The sequence below is a fragment of the Dendrobates tinctorius genome, unplaced genomic scaffold (genome assembly GCF_039654945.1).
Source record: "Dendrobates tinctorius isolate UK_male_01 unplaced genomic scaffold, ASM3965494v1 ptg000178l, whole genome shotgun sequence".
Taxonomy (NCBI): domain Eukaryota; kingdom Metazoa; phylum Chordata; class Amphibia; order Anura; family Dendrobatidae; genus Dendrobates; species Dendrobates tinctorius.
Window position 1 is genome coordinate 3,656,348 of NW_027361845.1, and position 18,114 is coordinate 3,674,461.

General features: G+C 44.8%; 1 protein-coding gene across 2 annotated transcripts in view; it reads left to right on the forward strand.

The window, feature by feature from the left end:
- Positions 1-17,629, forward strand: part of LOC141054345 (NXPE family member 3-like) — a 263,436-nt gene extending 245,807 nt beyond the window's left edge. For both annotated transcript variants that reach the window (XM_073551661.1, XM_073551662.1), the window contains 3 exons: positions 4,811-4,881; positions 15,056-15,271; positions 16,549-17,629. In XM_073551661.1, coding sequence (XP_073407762.1) covers positions 4,811-4,881; positions 15,056-15,271; positions 16,549-17,081 — 820 coding nt within the window. In that variant the 3' untranslated portion in view covers positions 17,082-17,629. The remainder of the gene's footprint in view (positions 1-4,810; positions 4,882-15,055; positions 15,272-16,548) is intronic.
- Positions 17,630-18,114: the final 485 nt, after the last annotated feature.

Below are 18,114 nucleotides of genomic sequence, written 5' to 3' on the forward strand. Positions count from 1 at the left end.
TGGTGGCTCGTTTTTTGCGGGACAAGATGACGTTTTCAGCGGTGCCATGGATATTTATATGGGTCTTTTTGATCGCGCGTTATTGCACTTTTTGTTTGGCGGTATGATAAATCATTATTTTTTGCTTCGTTTTTTATTTTTTAAGGGGTTCGCTAAAGGGGTTAACGAAAGGGACAGTTTTATAGGGCGGGTCGTTACGGACACGGCGATACCAAATATGTGCACTTTTATTGTTTTTTTTTTTTTATTTCCAAAAAATGAATTTATTGGGGGAATATACACTCACTGGCCACTTTATTAGGTACACCTGTCCAACTGTGTGTTAAGACTTAATTTCTAATCAGCCAATCACATGGCGGCAACTCAGTGCATTTAGGCATGTAGACATGGTCAAGACAATCTCCTGCAGTTCAAACCGAGCATCAGTATGGGGAAGAAAGGTGATTTGAGTGCCTTTGAACGTGGCATCATTGTTGGTGCCAGAAGGGCTGGTCTGAGTATTTCAGAAACTGCTGATCTACTGGGATTTTCACGCACAACCATCTCTAGGGTTTACAGAGAATGGTCCGAAAAAGAAAAAAAATCCAGTGAGCGGCAGTTCTGTGGCCGGAAATGCCTTGTTGATGCCAGAGGTCAGAGGAGAATGGGCAGACTGGTTCGAGCTGATAGAAAGGCAACAGTGACTCAAATTGCCACCCGTTACAACCAAGGTAGGCAGAAGAGCATCTCTGAACGCACAGTGCGTCGAACTTTGAGGCAGATGGGCTACAGCAGCAGAAGACCACACTGGGTACCACTCCTCTCAGCTAAGAACAGGCATCTGATGGCTACTTTCAGCAGGATAATGCGCCATGTCATAAAGCTCGAATCATCTCAGATTGGTTTCTTGAACATGACAATGAGTTCACTGTACTCAAATGGCCTCCTCAGTCACCAGATCTCAATCCAATAGAGCATCTTTGGGATGTGGTGGAACGGGAGATTCGCATCAGGGATGTGCAGCCGACAAATCTGCGCCAACTGTGTGATGCCATCATGTCAATATGGTCCAAAATCTCTGAGGAATGCTTCCAGCACCTTGTTGAATCTCTGCCACGAAGAATTGAGGCAGTTCTGAAGGCAAAAGGGGGTCCAACCCGTTACTAGCATGGTGTACCTAATAAAGTGGCCAGTGAGTGTATATATTTTTTTCTAATTTATTTGGCGATTTTTTTTTTTTTTTTAATTATTTTAACACTTCTTTTTTTTTTTACTTCATTACATAGTCCCAGGTGGGACATCACTGTCCTGTGACAGATCCCTGATCTGTCATATCACAGATCACTGTGACAGATCAGCGATCTGTCACAGGCACTACACTGGCTTCCTCCTTGCCGGCACTTTGCAGGCAGTGAGGAAGTCAGCTTCCTGCAGGCCCCCGAAGGCCCCGTCGCCATCCTGGATTCGGGGGCCTGCAGGAATGTAGCCCCCCTCAGCAGCGCTGCACATTGCGCTGCCGTGGGGGGCTCACGGAAGCACAGAGGGAGCCCCCTCCCTGCCGATGCTTCCCTTTAACCCCCGGTACACCGCGATCGTGTTTGATTGCGGTGTACAAGGGGTTAACGTGTCCGCCCCTGACACATTATGACGGGTGTCAGCTGTGATAATCAGCTGACACCCGGCCGCGATCAGCGGTGCTCACCACGTGATCGCTATGATGTACTATCCCGTCCCTGGGAATTAAGTCCCAGGGCACATGGACGGGATAGTACGTCTCATGGCAGAAAGGTGTTAAAGACACAAAACACACTTTGGCATTTTTGGATAAATTTTACTTGAAATCAGAATATTGTAGGATAACTTGTGATGTTCACTGTATATAACTTTCAAAGTATATACACTCACTAGTAGATTCACAGACTATGTACATAAAATCACCAGTTATTAGTATCAATTAAAATACAAAAAAAGGACCAAAAAAATAAAAAAAAAATCCTCAGTCAAAGATACTGTATCCAAAGGTATAATGATGTGCACAGAAATAACTAGAAAATGCAGAGTATGCAGCACTCGACGCGTTTCCCCTCAAAATATGCTCATCAGGAGCACATAAAAACAAACAAAAAGAGTTTGAGATTACTTGGCTCGTATAGAAGTTGATGGGCCTCAGTAATAAAGTGCCTTGGGAAATCTTCTGATGAGCCTAGTTTGAGGGGAAACCAGAGAAGCCCACCAGATTTTTGTTTTACAGACCAGGCAGCCTAATGGGTTAAACTTGAGACACAAGATCTAATTCACCATTATTGATGGGTTGATCCAGGCATGTGTTTTTATTAATTTTTGATTGATGTTTTTGTATTTTGTGTTTGTGCTTTATACATATAGGTTATCTCCATGTGGAGAATGCACACCCATTAATTAACTGTAATCTATTTGAGAAATGTTGAAGGCGGAGGAGTGTGATGTTATCTTTTCAATGGTGATGGTTGTTAATGTGGGGAAGGTGACCTGACGGACGGACTTGTCAGCAAGAAGAAGGGATGGTTGGTGCACTGTAGGCGTATATTTGTAATTACACTAGGGAAACAGCTGGGAAAAGTGTAGATAGAGTGCCGTATCTTGGGTTGACAACAAGATGGCAGGGGAGAGTGTGAGTTCAGGACTTGACAGCAGCTTATGGCAAGAGAAACCGTTGGTCATGGGGGGCGGAGTTATAGGGAACCGGGAAAGTTATAAATAGGACAGGAAAGTTCCAGTCCCGGGAGGAGCTCTGAGGAAAGGAGTCAGCCAAGGGAGCTCACTAGAGAGGAGGGCCTGCTGTAGGGAGGAGGGTGGAAAAAAGCCTTCAGAGAGTAACTGACAGTGGAGACGGTCACGGGGGGTGACCCAAAAGGACAGTAGTCGCGGACCGAGATGGTCTGTGAGTACCAAGTGTTCGGTGTACTTTGAAGGGTGAAACGCCGTGGTGGATGTGCCTAGGGCAGCCACGGTGGGAAGAGCCACGAAGGACACCATGACGGTGACAAACTAAGAAGTGAAGGTACTTGGGCCTGTGAGCAAGAGAACAGTGAAAAATTCCTGTCAAGAATTGTGCTGGTCATCAGAAAGGCGGCCAATAAAAGCGGAACCTGTTGAATATAACTCTTGTCTCTGTCTCGTGTCTGTCGGCGCCAAGAAGTGGGTCACCCCCCATTCCTGTTGGATCAGCACCCCCCCCCCGCCTATCTTACATTAGCATGTGATTAGGACATTTTTCAGGACATTGGTAGCATGTGATCAGGACATTTTTTTCTGAAATGCGTAAGATATTGTGATCCATATTTTTCAAATCTTGTCTTTCTAAGTGATTTTTTGAATAAAGAACAAGAGGACGAAGTGCTGACTTTTTCTTCAGTCACATTTATATTCGTGCCTCCTCAGGCTGCCAAGCTCCTGAAATGTTAATGCTACAGGTGTGGTGAGCTGTTATTTTTTGCTTGTGGACTAATTTAGCTAATAGAAATGCTGAAATAAATCTAGGACGTCAAAAACTCATCTAATACTCATCATGGGAACGTAACCTTAAACAGAGGTGACAGCACACTTGCTTCTTGGATTTATCTTTGAATTTTTTTGATTAATTGAAGAATAACCTCATTGATGATGAGGAGGACTAATCCTCCTGAACCAAATATTTCCAATTCGGTGTAATACTAACATAACTCCTGACCAAGATGCCTGACTTCAGAGCTATGTTAGAACCACATGTTTTTTTTATTACTTATATTGAATCACTCACATCATCATGTCACCTGCACCTCAAATGCATGTCTAGAATATTCTATATTCTTACCCTAGAAACTGCAGAAATTATTACTGTCACTTTGCTTAATTCTTCTCTTGATTACTGTAACTCACTACTAATTGATCCTTCGCACAACAAATCCCACTGTCTCTACTATATCCTAAATACAGCAGCCAGTCTTATCTTTCTGTCCAGCCACTACACACTTGCTTCCACGCTGTTCCAGTCATTGCAACATAAAAGTATCACCTTCACTCTCAAAGCTCTCCACAGTTCTAAACTGCCCTACTCATCTTTATCTACTTTCATATTCTTTCTCTTCACACTGTGGCAATACTTTTCATCACATTTCTCATCTGTCTACCCATTCTCTCCACACTTATTCACTGCCCTATGTCTCTTCCTTTTGTTCTGTCTAGCGTCCTGCTCATGCTTTCTGTTCTGCTAAAGATCTAAACGCAGCATGCTCCGTAAACTAAACCTAACACTGCCAACTCTAATACTTTCCATGTGCTGCACCAGTTCCCTGGAATGTTCTACATAGTCTATATCTATTATCACATCTGTTCTGGAAAGTTCAACACATTTAATTCAATAGATCCTTTTTGATACATGTAAATGTGATCATTCCATGCATTACACCCTACACATTTAGTTATGGATAAGTGAATACATTCTCAGTAGGTCAGTATTCCATGACTCGCGAGCGGGAGTCTTGCAAACTGATTCCTATCTGCCAGCATCTTCAGCTTCTGTTTTGATTAGCCGGCCTCACACAACATCATTTTAACACACATATGATGTCACGGCAGGACGACTAATCAAAAAAGGAGTTGAGTATAGGTGCAGGTAAGAAGAGGTTCACAGGGCTCCCATTCGGAAACTATGTAATACAGACATGGCTTCTCGAAAAGGATCCTATGAATCAATTTGCTCTTATAGAAATAAAACCCAAGAAATGATCTTTGGTTTAGATTGGTGGTGGCTCAGACATTCAAGAGATAAGATTAGTCACTGTTCAGATTATCTATGATTTTCCTCCTTTAGCCCCGTCACCGACAAGACTATATCTGGTTCCGTTCCTCGAATCATCATCAAGCCAAATGAGACCTTCTCTGGTAAGGTTGAAGACCACCATACGCTTAGGATATGTTTTACTTAAATACAGCTAAATCTTCTAAAAAACATCCAAGATCTCAGCTTCAAGCCGGTGAACAAAGTACATCAATCCACAACAGATCTCGCTCCTGTCCATGGACAGGGTGAATCAGTCCAGAAAGGGGATAGTCTTGATTTGAAGCAATCATAGATTGGTTACAATTTAGGTCTGTATAGATTTACAATTGCTTTGAGACATAGCCTATTTTTTATGAATCGGTGCTTGTTTTCAGTTATTAGAATGTTTGTCTGTCCACCTAGCTCGAGCATGTCAGATCATTGCTGATCTCATACTACTACTACTACTACGGCATCCATTCTCCTGAGATCAACGATCTACTTGTCTAATATCAGTCAGACAGAAAAATAATGGATTGTAAAATTTTGGGCACTCCTGGTCAATTGTGAACACTTAAGTAAATTGAAGATGAAATGATCTCTAAAAGCATTAAATATGACATATTTCCTTTGTATTTCAGGCAAAAAAATATATATATTTTGCTATTTTTTTACATTTTAAAAATTACGAAAAGGAAAATGAGCCAATGCAAAAGTTGGGGCAACCTTGAAGATTTGTGTGACCAAGGTTTCAGACCTTAACTATCCTGTTAGGGTTATGGCTTTGTAAGATGCCCAAGCAAGGTAGCCGTGGGCGAGATTCTGTTCCACTTGCTTTGGCATCCTACAAAAACGCGTGTCTCAGTCCCGGTGTACTGCATCACACTTACTACAGGGCCGCAGGCCTCTTCTAATGCCAGGAATCCCTCTTCTGGAACCAGGGCAAAAAAATCAATCCAGGAGACATGAGGTTCATAAAAGTAGACAATCTTTTACTTGGTGACTGGTAGAGGTGAGTGAATATTTCAATGTTTGGTTCTGATTACGATTGCAGAATTTGGCTGATTAATTTGTTGAATATTTGCCAAACATTGCCGAATGCCATTCAGGCCAATGGGAGGCAAAAACAAACTCATGCACAACACCTTATAATGGCCCCAAATGCTGACAAAACACATCAAATAAGGGACAGACACCAGAAATGTGGCCTGAATTCATCCACAGTACAAATTTTAGCATGGAACTGCAGCAATCAGCCAGGCATGAGGTATCTGGGTCTGGGACAGCATTTACTGTTTTCAATTGAATGACACAGTAAGACGATGTGGGTGACGGATCAGTGTAGGCCTCCTTTGCTGGTAGCCGTGATACCACACGCAACACCTTTACCTGCTTTCATGCTGAGCCACACTCAGGTGGCACAAATATCAGTTTTTAGATTACCATTGTCAGAAAAATTTAAGGATAGTAACAGGGGTAGTTGAGTCCAAGGAAGTGGAGGCCTGACAGTCTTGGAGGCCCACTGCTACATGCAACACGCATGAAGGAGACCCATCCAGGAGTGTTCATGGGTCGCCCTCCCAGGGCTGTGGGTACTCGGTACCGGGCCGGTGTCAGGGGGATGTGTTGTGCTGGCGGTGACCCGGTCCGTGGCCCTGGGCACCCAAATCAATGGTGGTTTTGTGATATAGTTTATATGGATAGTTCATGATGCCAGCTGTGGTGTTTGGCAAGTAAGATTTTAAGCCAACGCTGCGTGCAGATCCACTGGGACTGATGATGTGGTGCAGCAAAGATGGTGTAGCTCTCCACAGGTAGAGCTGTAGCCCCAAGGCAGTGTAGATGTGGGATTAGCGGAGAGGCATGGGCAGTGTGGATGCTGATACCCAGATGTAGCGCTGCTGATGTGAGAAGGAACGGAGGACACCAGAGCTTGCAGTTTTAAAGCTTTACTCACAGTTCGTAGTGCACACAGGTGCCTGCTTCAGTACCGTGTCCTCCGGGGCAGAGGCCCAGCCAACCTCCAGGCAAGATAGGACTCTCCCTGCCACACCCCGCCAACATGTGCCTTTCTGAACGACTCCGCCAATTTGCCTTTAATGGTGAAGCACTCCAGTACTTAGTTACCCTGCAATGCCTCCTTACAGATGTTCCTAGAACTCTCACTTGTATGACAGACAGCTGTAGCCTGCTTGGGGATGCTCCTGGATCCCGGCTCTCTATCAGTTTGCTGTTGTGTCCCAAGTCTTGGATGGGAGTAGTGCATTTACAGCCAACTACTCCACCAGTGTCTGCTGCAGAACCATAAGTGTCCATACAACCTCGGAGACCAGGCCCCGGCCTTGCGCTGAGAACCTATAGGCAGGGTTCCTATCCAATCCACTCCTCTCTGTTCTCTCTCCTTCTTCGTTCCGTACTTGTCTACTCTCTTATGGAAATGCAGGTTACAGTTCTACGTCTCTCTCCTTCTCTTTCCCATGCCAGCTGGCTCAGGTCACTGAGGCAGCTGCAGCACTCCTTCCTCTCTTCCTCTTCTCGGGAGCTCTCCACTAAGACCAGTCCTCAGCCTCTCCTGACTGTCTTTCCTCCGCCTGAACTCCCGACAGACTGACCTCCTGTCAGCCTGCTCTCCTCTGGGACTCATCTCAGACTCAACTGTACATCCTATCTTCCCCCTTCTTTTATACTAACTCCACCCACCTCCCAGCACATCTTGTGTTACAAAGCAAGGATCCACGAAAGGTGCTCTGCTACCCACTAAGCATTGAGCTGCAATCTGGTCCTCTGCTGAACTATCCTGTGTGTGAGATGCAGGTGTTGGAGTGTGGCAAGGAGTTCCCACCTTACCTGGATGGTGGGGCACTACACCTTAGGAGAAGGTGCAGTACCTCTGTGGCGACTTAGCCTCAGGGGCGCCACATTCACATTTCCAAAAATTATTGGCAGACACCACCAAAGTGGCATCAATTTCACCACAGTAGAAATAGTATAATAGGGACCGACAGGTCTTCCACTAAACCCAATCCAGCAGATGGACATCCAACCAGGAGTGTTCACATTTAAACAAATGAGGGCCTTACACAACAGAAGAGACATCAATTTTACGAGAGTAGAAATAGTATAATAGGGACCAACAGGTCTTGAACTACACCCAATCCAATAGATGGACACATAACCTGTAGTTTTCACATTTTAAAAAATGAGGGCCTGACACCACCGAAGTGGAATAACTGTCACTAGAATAGAAATTGTATAATTGGGACAGACAAGTCATCCACTACAGCTAACCCTGTAGATGTAGATCAACCATGGCTGTTCACATTTCCACAAATTTGTGTTAAAGGGAATCTGTCATCAATTTTTTTGCCTATCAGTTGCAGCCACCGGCAGCAGGGGCTTATCTACAGCATTCTGTACTGCTGTAGATGAGCCCCCAATGTAACCTGAAAGAGAAGAAAAATGAGTTAGATTATACTCACCCAGGGGCATTCTGGGTCCGGAGGGAGTCGCGGTCCGGTCCGGCACCTCCCATCTTGCAGTGATGATGTTCTCTTCATTCCTGGCTGTCGTGGCATGGAAGAGGTCCTGTGCCTGCGCACTGCAGGACTCTGCTCTGCCCTCAACAAGGCAGAGCAATGCGCCTGCGCTGGAGCCGCGACAGCCAGGAATGAAGAGGACGTCATCTCTGCAAGACGGGAGGCACTGGACCGGACCGCGACTCCCTCCAGACCCGACCCGGAATGCCCCTGGGTGAGTATAATCTAACAATTTTTTTCTTCTTTTTCAGGTAACATCGGGGGCTTATCTAGAGCATTGCAGAGTGCTGTAGATAAGCCCCTGATGCCGGTGGCCACAGCTCATAGGCAAAAAAATTCATGACAGATTCCCTTTAACGTTAGCAGCAGCAGCAGGCACAGAAGCCACACTATAGTTATCACAGAGTGCAGTTACGTGACATTAATGCATCACACTAAAAAATGCAATATCACCTAGTCTGTACAGTCTGCGATTGGGTTGCAAAGTCCTTGGAGATGAAAGTTAGGCAGTCAACAATTTCAGGGGACAGCCGGCTGTGCTTATTTGTCAGGACACCACCAACAGCACTGAAGACACGTTCTGAGAGAACACTAGCTGCCAGGCACGATAAAATTTCCAAGGCATGTGAGGCGAGCTCAGGCTACTCATCCATTTTGGAAGACCAAAAAGTGAAAGGGTCCAAACCCTCCATGATGGTATTGACATTCAGTTTTAGATACTCCTGCACCATCCTCTCCATTTGTTCACCACATGTAAGCAGGGGTGAACCCAGCCTCTCTGCTGTCTGAGGCGAACAGCAAAATGACGCCCCCCCCCGCACACAAAGTAAGTTATTATATCTATATTGTAAAACTGAGTATAGTAGTGGACATTTTGATTTAGATAAATAGAAAAAAAAGGTGTCCAAACACAAGGATGTCAGCGCCATCACACGCACATACAAGAACAACATAGAAGTATCCAGAACGAGGGTCATTAATGGCAATAATAGGCCTGGCACAGGGCCGGACTGGGACAAAAATGCAGCCCTGCCACACAAACCCCACCAGCCCACAAACTATAGCACTCATCAGCCCCAATCAGTGAATTTTTGCTATACTTTGTCGTCCCCTCATCACTCTATTAAAGGAGTTATTTGAAGGGCCACATGTGAATGGCACCACAGTGCGTATGAATGACCACAGCTCCATTTACATGGTGCTCTTCAAAGCTACGTTTCCCAGGATCATGGGGTCCCAGCGGTCAGATCCACAACAAACAAAGTCATCCCGTATCCCCACATAATGCTCCATACAGTATTATGGGCCCCATATATTACTGCATACAGTATTATGGGCCCCATATAATGCTCCATACAGTATATTGGGCCCCATATATTACTTCATACAGCATAATTGGCACCATATATTACTTCATACAGCATAATGGGCCCCATATAATTCTTCTCACCATACCCCACTGCTCTGGTCTCCTCAGTGTATTCTGATCGTCTGCAGTGCTTGGCACAGGGACATCATTAACTTTACGTACATAATTGTCCACTTGGACTGAAAGTAATAGTGATTTGTTTGTACCCTGTTGTCTGGCGCTGGCCCACTTTATGGAGGTGCTCAGGGCATATGATTATACACCAGTAAAAAGTATGAAAGGCTCAATGTGACCAGTGTCACCTAGTTTCCTACCCCTCTTATTCTACCGGTACTGTGGGCACACTGACTGGTACTGAGGAAAATAAAGAACAGAGAGAGAAAAAAGAAACAGAGAGAGAGAAAGAAACAAATAAAGAAGAGAGAGAAAGAAAGAACAGAGAGAAAGAAAGAGGGGACAGAAAAAAAGAACAGAGAGACACAAGAAAGAAAGAACAGAGAGGGAGAGAGAAAGAAAGAAAGAGGGGAAAGAAAGAAACAACAGAGAGAAAGAACAAGGGGAAAGAAAGAAAGAAAGAACCGAGAGAGAAAGAAAGAGGGGACAGAAAAAAAACAGCGAGAGAGAGAAAAAAAGAGGGGAAAGAAAAAAACAGAGGGAGAGAGAAAGAAAGAGGGGAAAGCAAGAAAGAGGGGAAAGAAAGAAAAGAGAAAGAAAGAGAAATAATGAAAGAACACAGAGAGAGAGAAAGAATAGAAAGAAAGAGGGGAAAGAAAGATAACAGAGAAAAAGAAAGAACAGAGAGAAAGAAAGGAAGAACAGAGAGAGAGAGAAAAGAAAGAGAAAGAAAGATTAGAGAGAGAAATAAAGATTACAGAGAGAAAGAAAGAGGAGAAAGAAAGAACAGAGAAAGAGGGGAAAGAAAGAACAGAGGGGGAAAGAAAGAACAGAGAGAAAGAAAAAAAAGAAAGAACAGAGAGAGAGTGGACAGAAAAAAAGAACAGAGAGAGAAAAAAAGAAAGAAGAAAGAAAGAACAGAGAGGGAGAGAGAAAGAGAGGGGAAATAAATAAAAAACAGAGAGAGAAAGAAATAGGGGAAAGAAAGAACAGAAAGAGAAAGATGGTAAAGAGAGAGAAAGACAGGAAAGAAAGAAAACAGAGAGAGAGAAAGAATGAGGGGAAAGAACAGAGAGAGAGAAAGGAAGAAAAGAGAGAAAAAGCAGAGACAAAAAAAGAAACATTAGAGAAAGAAAGAGGGGAAAGAAAGAACAGAGAGAAAGGAAGAACAGAGAGAGAGAAAGGAAGAAAAGAGAGAAAAAGCAGAGAGAAAAAAAGAAAGATTAGAGAAAGAAAGAGGGGAAAGAAAGAGCAGAGAGATAAAGGAAGAGGGTAAAGAAAGAACAGAGAGAAAGAAGAGAGAGAGCGAGAAAGAGGAAAAAAAGAAAGATTAGAGAGAGAAAGAAAGATTCTATAAGGATACTGATACTATAGCAGCCCAGCTCCCGTTGTATTGCCCACCTGAGCCTCCCGATGCAGGACATATCATGATCCACTCACATGGCCGGCATCCCCAAGTCCAAGGCGATCCCGCTGTCCGCGCCGTCGGAGGTGATGGATCTGTAGCATTCCCTGAAGTGCCTCCATGGTTCCGTCCAGCGTCGGACTGGAGCACCTTGGGCCCACCAGAGAAAATCATTCTTGGGGCCCACTATGTAGCTACATAGAAATAAATACAAGACCACCAATTGTGCGGTAGACACGCTAATATCAGGGTATAATATAAGGTAGCACAAATCTTAATTATGTGGCAGGAGTTGGGGTAGCCTCCTTTATAGAATATAAAGCGGCCCCCTCATAGAATATAATGCATCCCCCTCATAGAATATAATGCAGCCCCCTCATAGAATATAATGCACCCCCTCATAGAATATAATGCAGTCCGCCTCATAGGGTATAATGCTGCCCCCCTCATAGGGTATAATGCACCCCCTTATAGAGTATAATGCTGCCTCCTCATAGGATATAATGCTTCCCCCCCTCATAGGGTATAATGCTGCCCCCTCATAGGGTATAATGCTGCCCCCTCATAGGGTATAATGCACCCCCTTATAGGGTATAATGCTTCCCCCCTCATAGGGTATAATGCTGCCTCCTCATAGGATATAATGCTTCCCCCCCTCATAGGGTATAATGCTGCCCCCTCATAGGGTATAATGCTGCCCCCTCATAGGGTATAATGCACCCCCTTATAGGGTATAATGCTTCCCCCCTCATAGGGTATAATGCTGCCCCCTAATAGGGTATAATGCTGCCCCCTCATAAGGTAAAATGCTGCCCCCTCATAAGGTATAATGCTGCCCCCTCATAGGGTATAATGCACCCCCTCATTGAATATAATGCTGCTCCCCTCATAGGTTATATTGCTGCCCCCTCATAGGGTATAATGCACCCCCTCATTGAATATAATGCTGCTCCCCTCATAGGTTATATTGCTGCCCCCTCATAGGGTATAATGCACCCCCTTATAGGGTATAATGCTCCCCCCCTCATAAGGTATAATGCTGCCCCCTCATAAGGTATAATGCTGCCCCCTCATAGGGTATAATGCTGCCCCCTCATAGGGTATAATGCTGCCCCCTCATAGGGTATAATGCTGCCCCCTCATAGGGTATAATGCACCCCCTCATAGAATATAATGCTGCTCCCCTCATAGGTTATATTGCTGCCCCCTCATAGGGTATAATGAAAGATGGATAGATATAGAGATAGATAGAGAGGTAGATAGATATAGAGAGCGATAGAGAGAGATAGGTAGAGAGAGATAGATATAGAGAGATAGATATAGAGATAGATAGATATAGAGAGAGAGAGAGAGATAGAGAGATATAAAGATAGATAGATAGTTATAGAGAGATAGATATAGATAGATAGAGATATAGAGAGATAGATAGAGATAGATATATAGATAGATACAGAGATAGATAAATAGAGATAGAGAGAGGGATAGATAGAGATATAGAGAGAGATATAGAGATAGATAGATAGATAGATAGATGCAGAGATAGATAGAGAGAGATAGATATAGAGATAGAGAGATATACCGTATTTTTCGGACCATAAGACGCACTGTTTTCCCCCTAAATTTTGGGGGAAAGTGGGGGGTGCGTCTTATAGTCGCAATATACTAACCTCCGGTGCGGTGGTGGCAGCGGGCGGGGCTCTGCGGTGCGGTGGTGGCAGCGGGCTGTGCTCCGGTGCAGGGGTGGCGGCTCCACCGGCATCTCGTTGCCGAGATTTGAATCTCGTCCCCCGAGATCTCAGGATGAGATCTGATCCCGCCCATGCACCGTCCCCGGACTGGCGGCCATCTTTCCGGTGTCCATGTTCCCGGAGGCCACCGCAACATGGCGGTGGCCAGCAAGGGGTGTGCGGGGGCCTCCGGGCTGTGAGGAAATGCCGGCGGAGCCGCCACCCCTGCAACGGAGCACAGCCCACCGCCACCCTCACCCCGCAGAGCCCATCTGCCCCAGCTCAGCACAGGCCACCTGCCCCTGCACAACTGCCACTGCCCCAGCACAGCTGCCCCAGCACAGCTGCTCCAGCCCCAGCACAGCTGCCCCTGCCCCAGCACAGCTGCCCCAGCACAACCAACCTGCCCCAGCACAGAGCCGCCACCGCACGAGCCTGGACGACTGAATGACCCCTGTGACTACTCCTCCACCTGTGCCGGATCCCTTCCCAGGTAAGCTGAATTCGGACTGTAAGACAGACCCCCATTTGACACATTATTTTTTTTCCCTATTTTCCTTCTGAAAATTGGGGTGCGTCTTATGGTCCGGTGCGTCTTTATTTATTGGGCATGCAAAAGAGCCGAAATACGCCCCGGTGGAAAGAATTTTTACTTCCCACAACTTGAGGTCAACTGGAGAGGCATCAGAGGGCTCCAGTGGGATCAGATCTTCCCAGTGTTGGTTAAAATTTCTAAAATGGCAAAAGGGCCGCTGATATTGGTGTTACATGCTGGTGGTAATGATTTGTGCAAGACAACAGGTGCGGAGCTCTTCACGGCAATGAAAACTGACATCAAGCGGGCTGTTTGCTTGATACCAGATATGGTGGTTGTGTGTCGATATAATATCACGAACGGTCTGGCACGGAGCTAAAGACCCTAAAGCCATCGACAAGTCAAGGAGAAGGATAAATGCAAAGATGGCAACGTTTGTCAAAGAGAACTACGGCAACGTGGTTCACCACCACAATCTGGAAAAAGACATCTCACTCTTCCTGAGACCGGACGGCGTTCATCTAACATCGGGCTAGATGTGTTTTTAACTAACTTGAAGGACGGGGTTGAACAGGCCTTTATGATGTTGTGTGGGGGTCGGATTCCTGTGTAGGTCATACACATGATCCTCCGTGGCGGTAGTGTAGAGGGGGGCAAGGTTCGTAACCTCTCATCAGTCGACGTGCCCAGCGGTCGCGGGCTTACAGCTCTGAGTCCGTTGTGAATTGTACTTGCCTCTCTCTGCTTATTAATAAACTGTGACTGACCTGTTCAACCCATCCATGCTTGTCGGTGTTTTGGTATTACGGGATTGGTGGGAGGCGGGAAGGCACTGCTTACGACACACAGGTCTCTGCAGTCTGGCAGGCACTGTACTGAATAAGGATCGTGCCTCTGACTGTAGAGCCCCCATGGATTTGATGATAAGCGAACTCCGTGCAGTGCCTCCCCCTCCCACTACTCCCCCACTGGTGATGCCATAATTAGGACGCCCCACTGACCAACGGAAAGAGAGGAAGGGGTGTCCGGCCACACCCTCAGGGGTTGAATTCAGGTGCTGGGGTGGGGGTCTTTCTCTTTCCTCTCCACTTAATAACTAGAAGCTTTTGTCCCACCCTCCCTCCCTTATAGATTAGCAGACATGCGGCGCAAATGTTGTTTAAAATTTATATTTAAAAAAAAAAAAAAGAATATATATATTTGATTTTGTGCAGATTTATTATTCACGTTATCTTGTTATTATGTCACAGCGGTAGTGTAGAGGGGGGCAAGGTTCGTAACCTCTCATCAGCCGACGTGCCCAGCGGTCGCGGGCCTACAGCTGTGAGTCTGTTGCGAATTGTACTTGCCTCTCTCTGCTTATTAATAAACTGTGACCGACCATGCTTGTCGGTGTTTGTTATTACGGGATTGGTGCGAGGCGGGAAGGCACTGCTTACGACACACAGGTCTCTGCAGTCTCATCCCATCACAGAAGAAAAATCTGGTGTCAATATTCCCTGGGGTCAATGATGTCAGAAAGCCTAAAAAGAGCCATGGTTACTGTATAGCTTGATTGAGTCACAGTGACCTGAGTAGACAATAACCTTGGTCTTTCCATTGTCTTGCAGATCTCCTCTCCAAGCTTCCCACCTGTAGATCTGGACTAAATGCCTCCCAACCATCTGGATTTTATTATGGAGGCAATTGGACATCCTTAGTGTGCCAGGAACATCATTTTCCTCATCCTTCAGATGCCCTTGCTTGTCTTAAAGGAAAAGACATCCATATGTTTGGGGACTCAACTCTACGACAATGGTTTGAGTACTTGGAGAAGTTCATACCTAGTAAGAACTAAAAGGGTTTTTTTATGATCTATCTTCCCAATAGGATAGGATGTGAATATATGAATGGTGGGATTCCCAGTTCTATGACCTTCACCAATAGGCAAAACAAAGTGACAGCCACCTTAAGTGGAGCGGTACCCAACACAGTGATGTCTATATGAAAGTGACTATGTCTGGTGCAGCAGCTACATGCATTATTAAGATCCTAGACTTTGAGGGAAATTACTTTAAAGGGAATCTGTCACCCCTTTTTTGAGATATCATATAATGATATCATTCAGTTGTGTGTCACATAAGGATTCTCTTAGCACTTTTGCTTCCCCCTGACCCCGCACCTTTCATGCACAAATACCTTTTTTTACATCGGTTCAGATGTATGTAAACTGCCGCTGTCCGGTCCTCTGGGCGGGGCTTATTTACCTACTCTCTCCCCCCCCACCCGTCTTGCTCTACACATTTCTTCTTGTGTAGAGCAAGACAGGGAAGGGGGGAGCAGGTGAATCTGCCTATGTGACAGCTCACCTGCGATCAGATAACTATCTCCCAGCGATCCCATCCACGTCGGATCGTTGGTGGGATCGCTTGGACACTGGAGCGTGTAGCGGGGCCCTGATGGAGAGAATTTGGAGAGGAAGCTACCATGAGACACATATGATGGATCTGCATTAGATTACTATATTATTAGGATAACATCTTTAATATGGAGTTACAGTCATAGCAAGCTAAGCAAGGTACTCCATGGGCTGCATTGCTTTTTGGGCACTAGGATTAAAGTCTCAATGATTTAGAAGCACCATCAACATATCTCATGAATTTCCCAGTTATGGTGACACCACTATAGCTGCATCAGTCTAGAGATCAGGAGAATCCCCACTCATTGACCCCACTGATAAGGCTCAGTGACTAGTTAGGTAAAAGGTGAACCACCAGGGGAAGACATTGAACATATAAAAAGAGAGTGACATCATTCATGTAGATGTTCGGAGTCAATTTTAGATTTGTGTGTAATAAAGGTGGACCATTCTTCTTAAGCTCCAATCATCCATGGTCACCCCATTAATATCATTAGTATGCAATGAATAGGACAGAGCAGAAACAATAGGATCCATAGTATGTGGGAAAAGTCAATCAGCTCTCATAGAAATTAGATGCTCTGGCTGAAGTTAGTGTAATCCATCAACAAGCTTTTTAAAATAACAAGGAATGTATATAAATCACTCGGTATGACATTATGAGGCTAATAAATATAGCCTAAGTACATTTTCTTTTCTCTGTAGGCCTCAAAAGGATAGACCTGCATGTCAATTATCAGTCAGGACCTCTGATAGCTGTAGAAACCACTGCAGGTCTGGTCATGCGATGGCAAGCTCATGGATTACCTTTAAGGACTACCAAGACCATGATGTCCGATCTTCACTATGAAGCGGCTGACTTGGCTGGGATCGGTGGAGGACCCCACACCGTGATCGTGCTCACCCTATGGGCTCACTTTACCACTTATTCTGTGAGTGTTTATCTAGAAAGGCTGGAGAGAGTCCGGCAGGCGATCTCATCTCTGCTTTTCCGAAGCCCAGAGACGACGGTGATCATCAAATCGGCCAATACCGGTTATAAGTCAATATACGGCAGTGACTGGTTGTCTCTTCAGCTGGACATTTTACTAAGGGCGACCTTCAAGGGAATGAGGGTGATAATCCTGGATGTCTGGGACATGACATCCTGCCACTATCTTCCTGACAACATCCACCCAGGACCCCCAGTCATCAAGAACGAGGTGGACCTCATGTTGTCCTATATATGTCCACATTAATGAAGAAGAGACATTTTATTTTACTAATTGTTGAGATTGGGTTAAATGTAAAAAAAAATGTGCAAATTATTTATATCCTGATATATTTATAATTAGTACAATTTATTTATGTTCACAAATTAATGGCTTTGGTTATTTTAGATTTTTTAATATGATTTTTTTTTAGTTTTACTGATTGTCTACTGGCCTAAATCTTTCTAAAAATACATGAATTTATAATGGGGAATCTAGTTCAATACCTATGAAGTCTTTAAATCAACTCTGCGCGATAAGAAGGGGTGGTCCTTCGTTCAGTTTCGCCCCTTGAATACCACATTCTCAGAGAAGAGCGGATATCCTACCAGCAAAGATGAGAGGAACAAGTCAATGGGTTGATTGGTGATTTACCCTTTACGTTGCGCACTTACACTTTCTTATGCATTGTTTCATACTGTTTTAATTAATTTTTTATCAATATTTATATCTATAAATTGATAAACAATTGGGTGCCACCTACTCCACCATTATTTGGTGGTGTAGTTTTAACAATAAAACCTTATTCGGATGGAGGTGAAATTGACCTATATCTTAAGTTCACATAATTTTCCAATCCTTCTTTATTATGCTTTCAAGTATTACTATCAGAGGCGTAGCTAGGGGGGGGCAAAAAATCTGAGTGGGCCCCTAACCGGTAACCCTGATTACAACTCAGGTTGGCACACTCTAGTCGTGGGTATAGGGGAACCTCAGCAGATGACCGCGCAGTAACTGAAACAAAGCTCTATACAAAAAACAATACTGATATTACCGCCTTATGGTGACCTCAGTGGTAGATGCCAGTCCTGCAGAATATACAAGAGTTTACTATACAGTTACAGATGATAACTTAAAGGTGATGTTCTTTCTGATAATCGTTCACTTTTGCATCTTACTCAGACCGACATGTCAACTTCTCCAGCCAGGACTCATCTGCAGAGATTACAACAAAGACACATCTGACTTCTCACATTTCCAGCCCAGAACCCATCTATCTCCAACGTGCACAAACTACTCA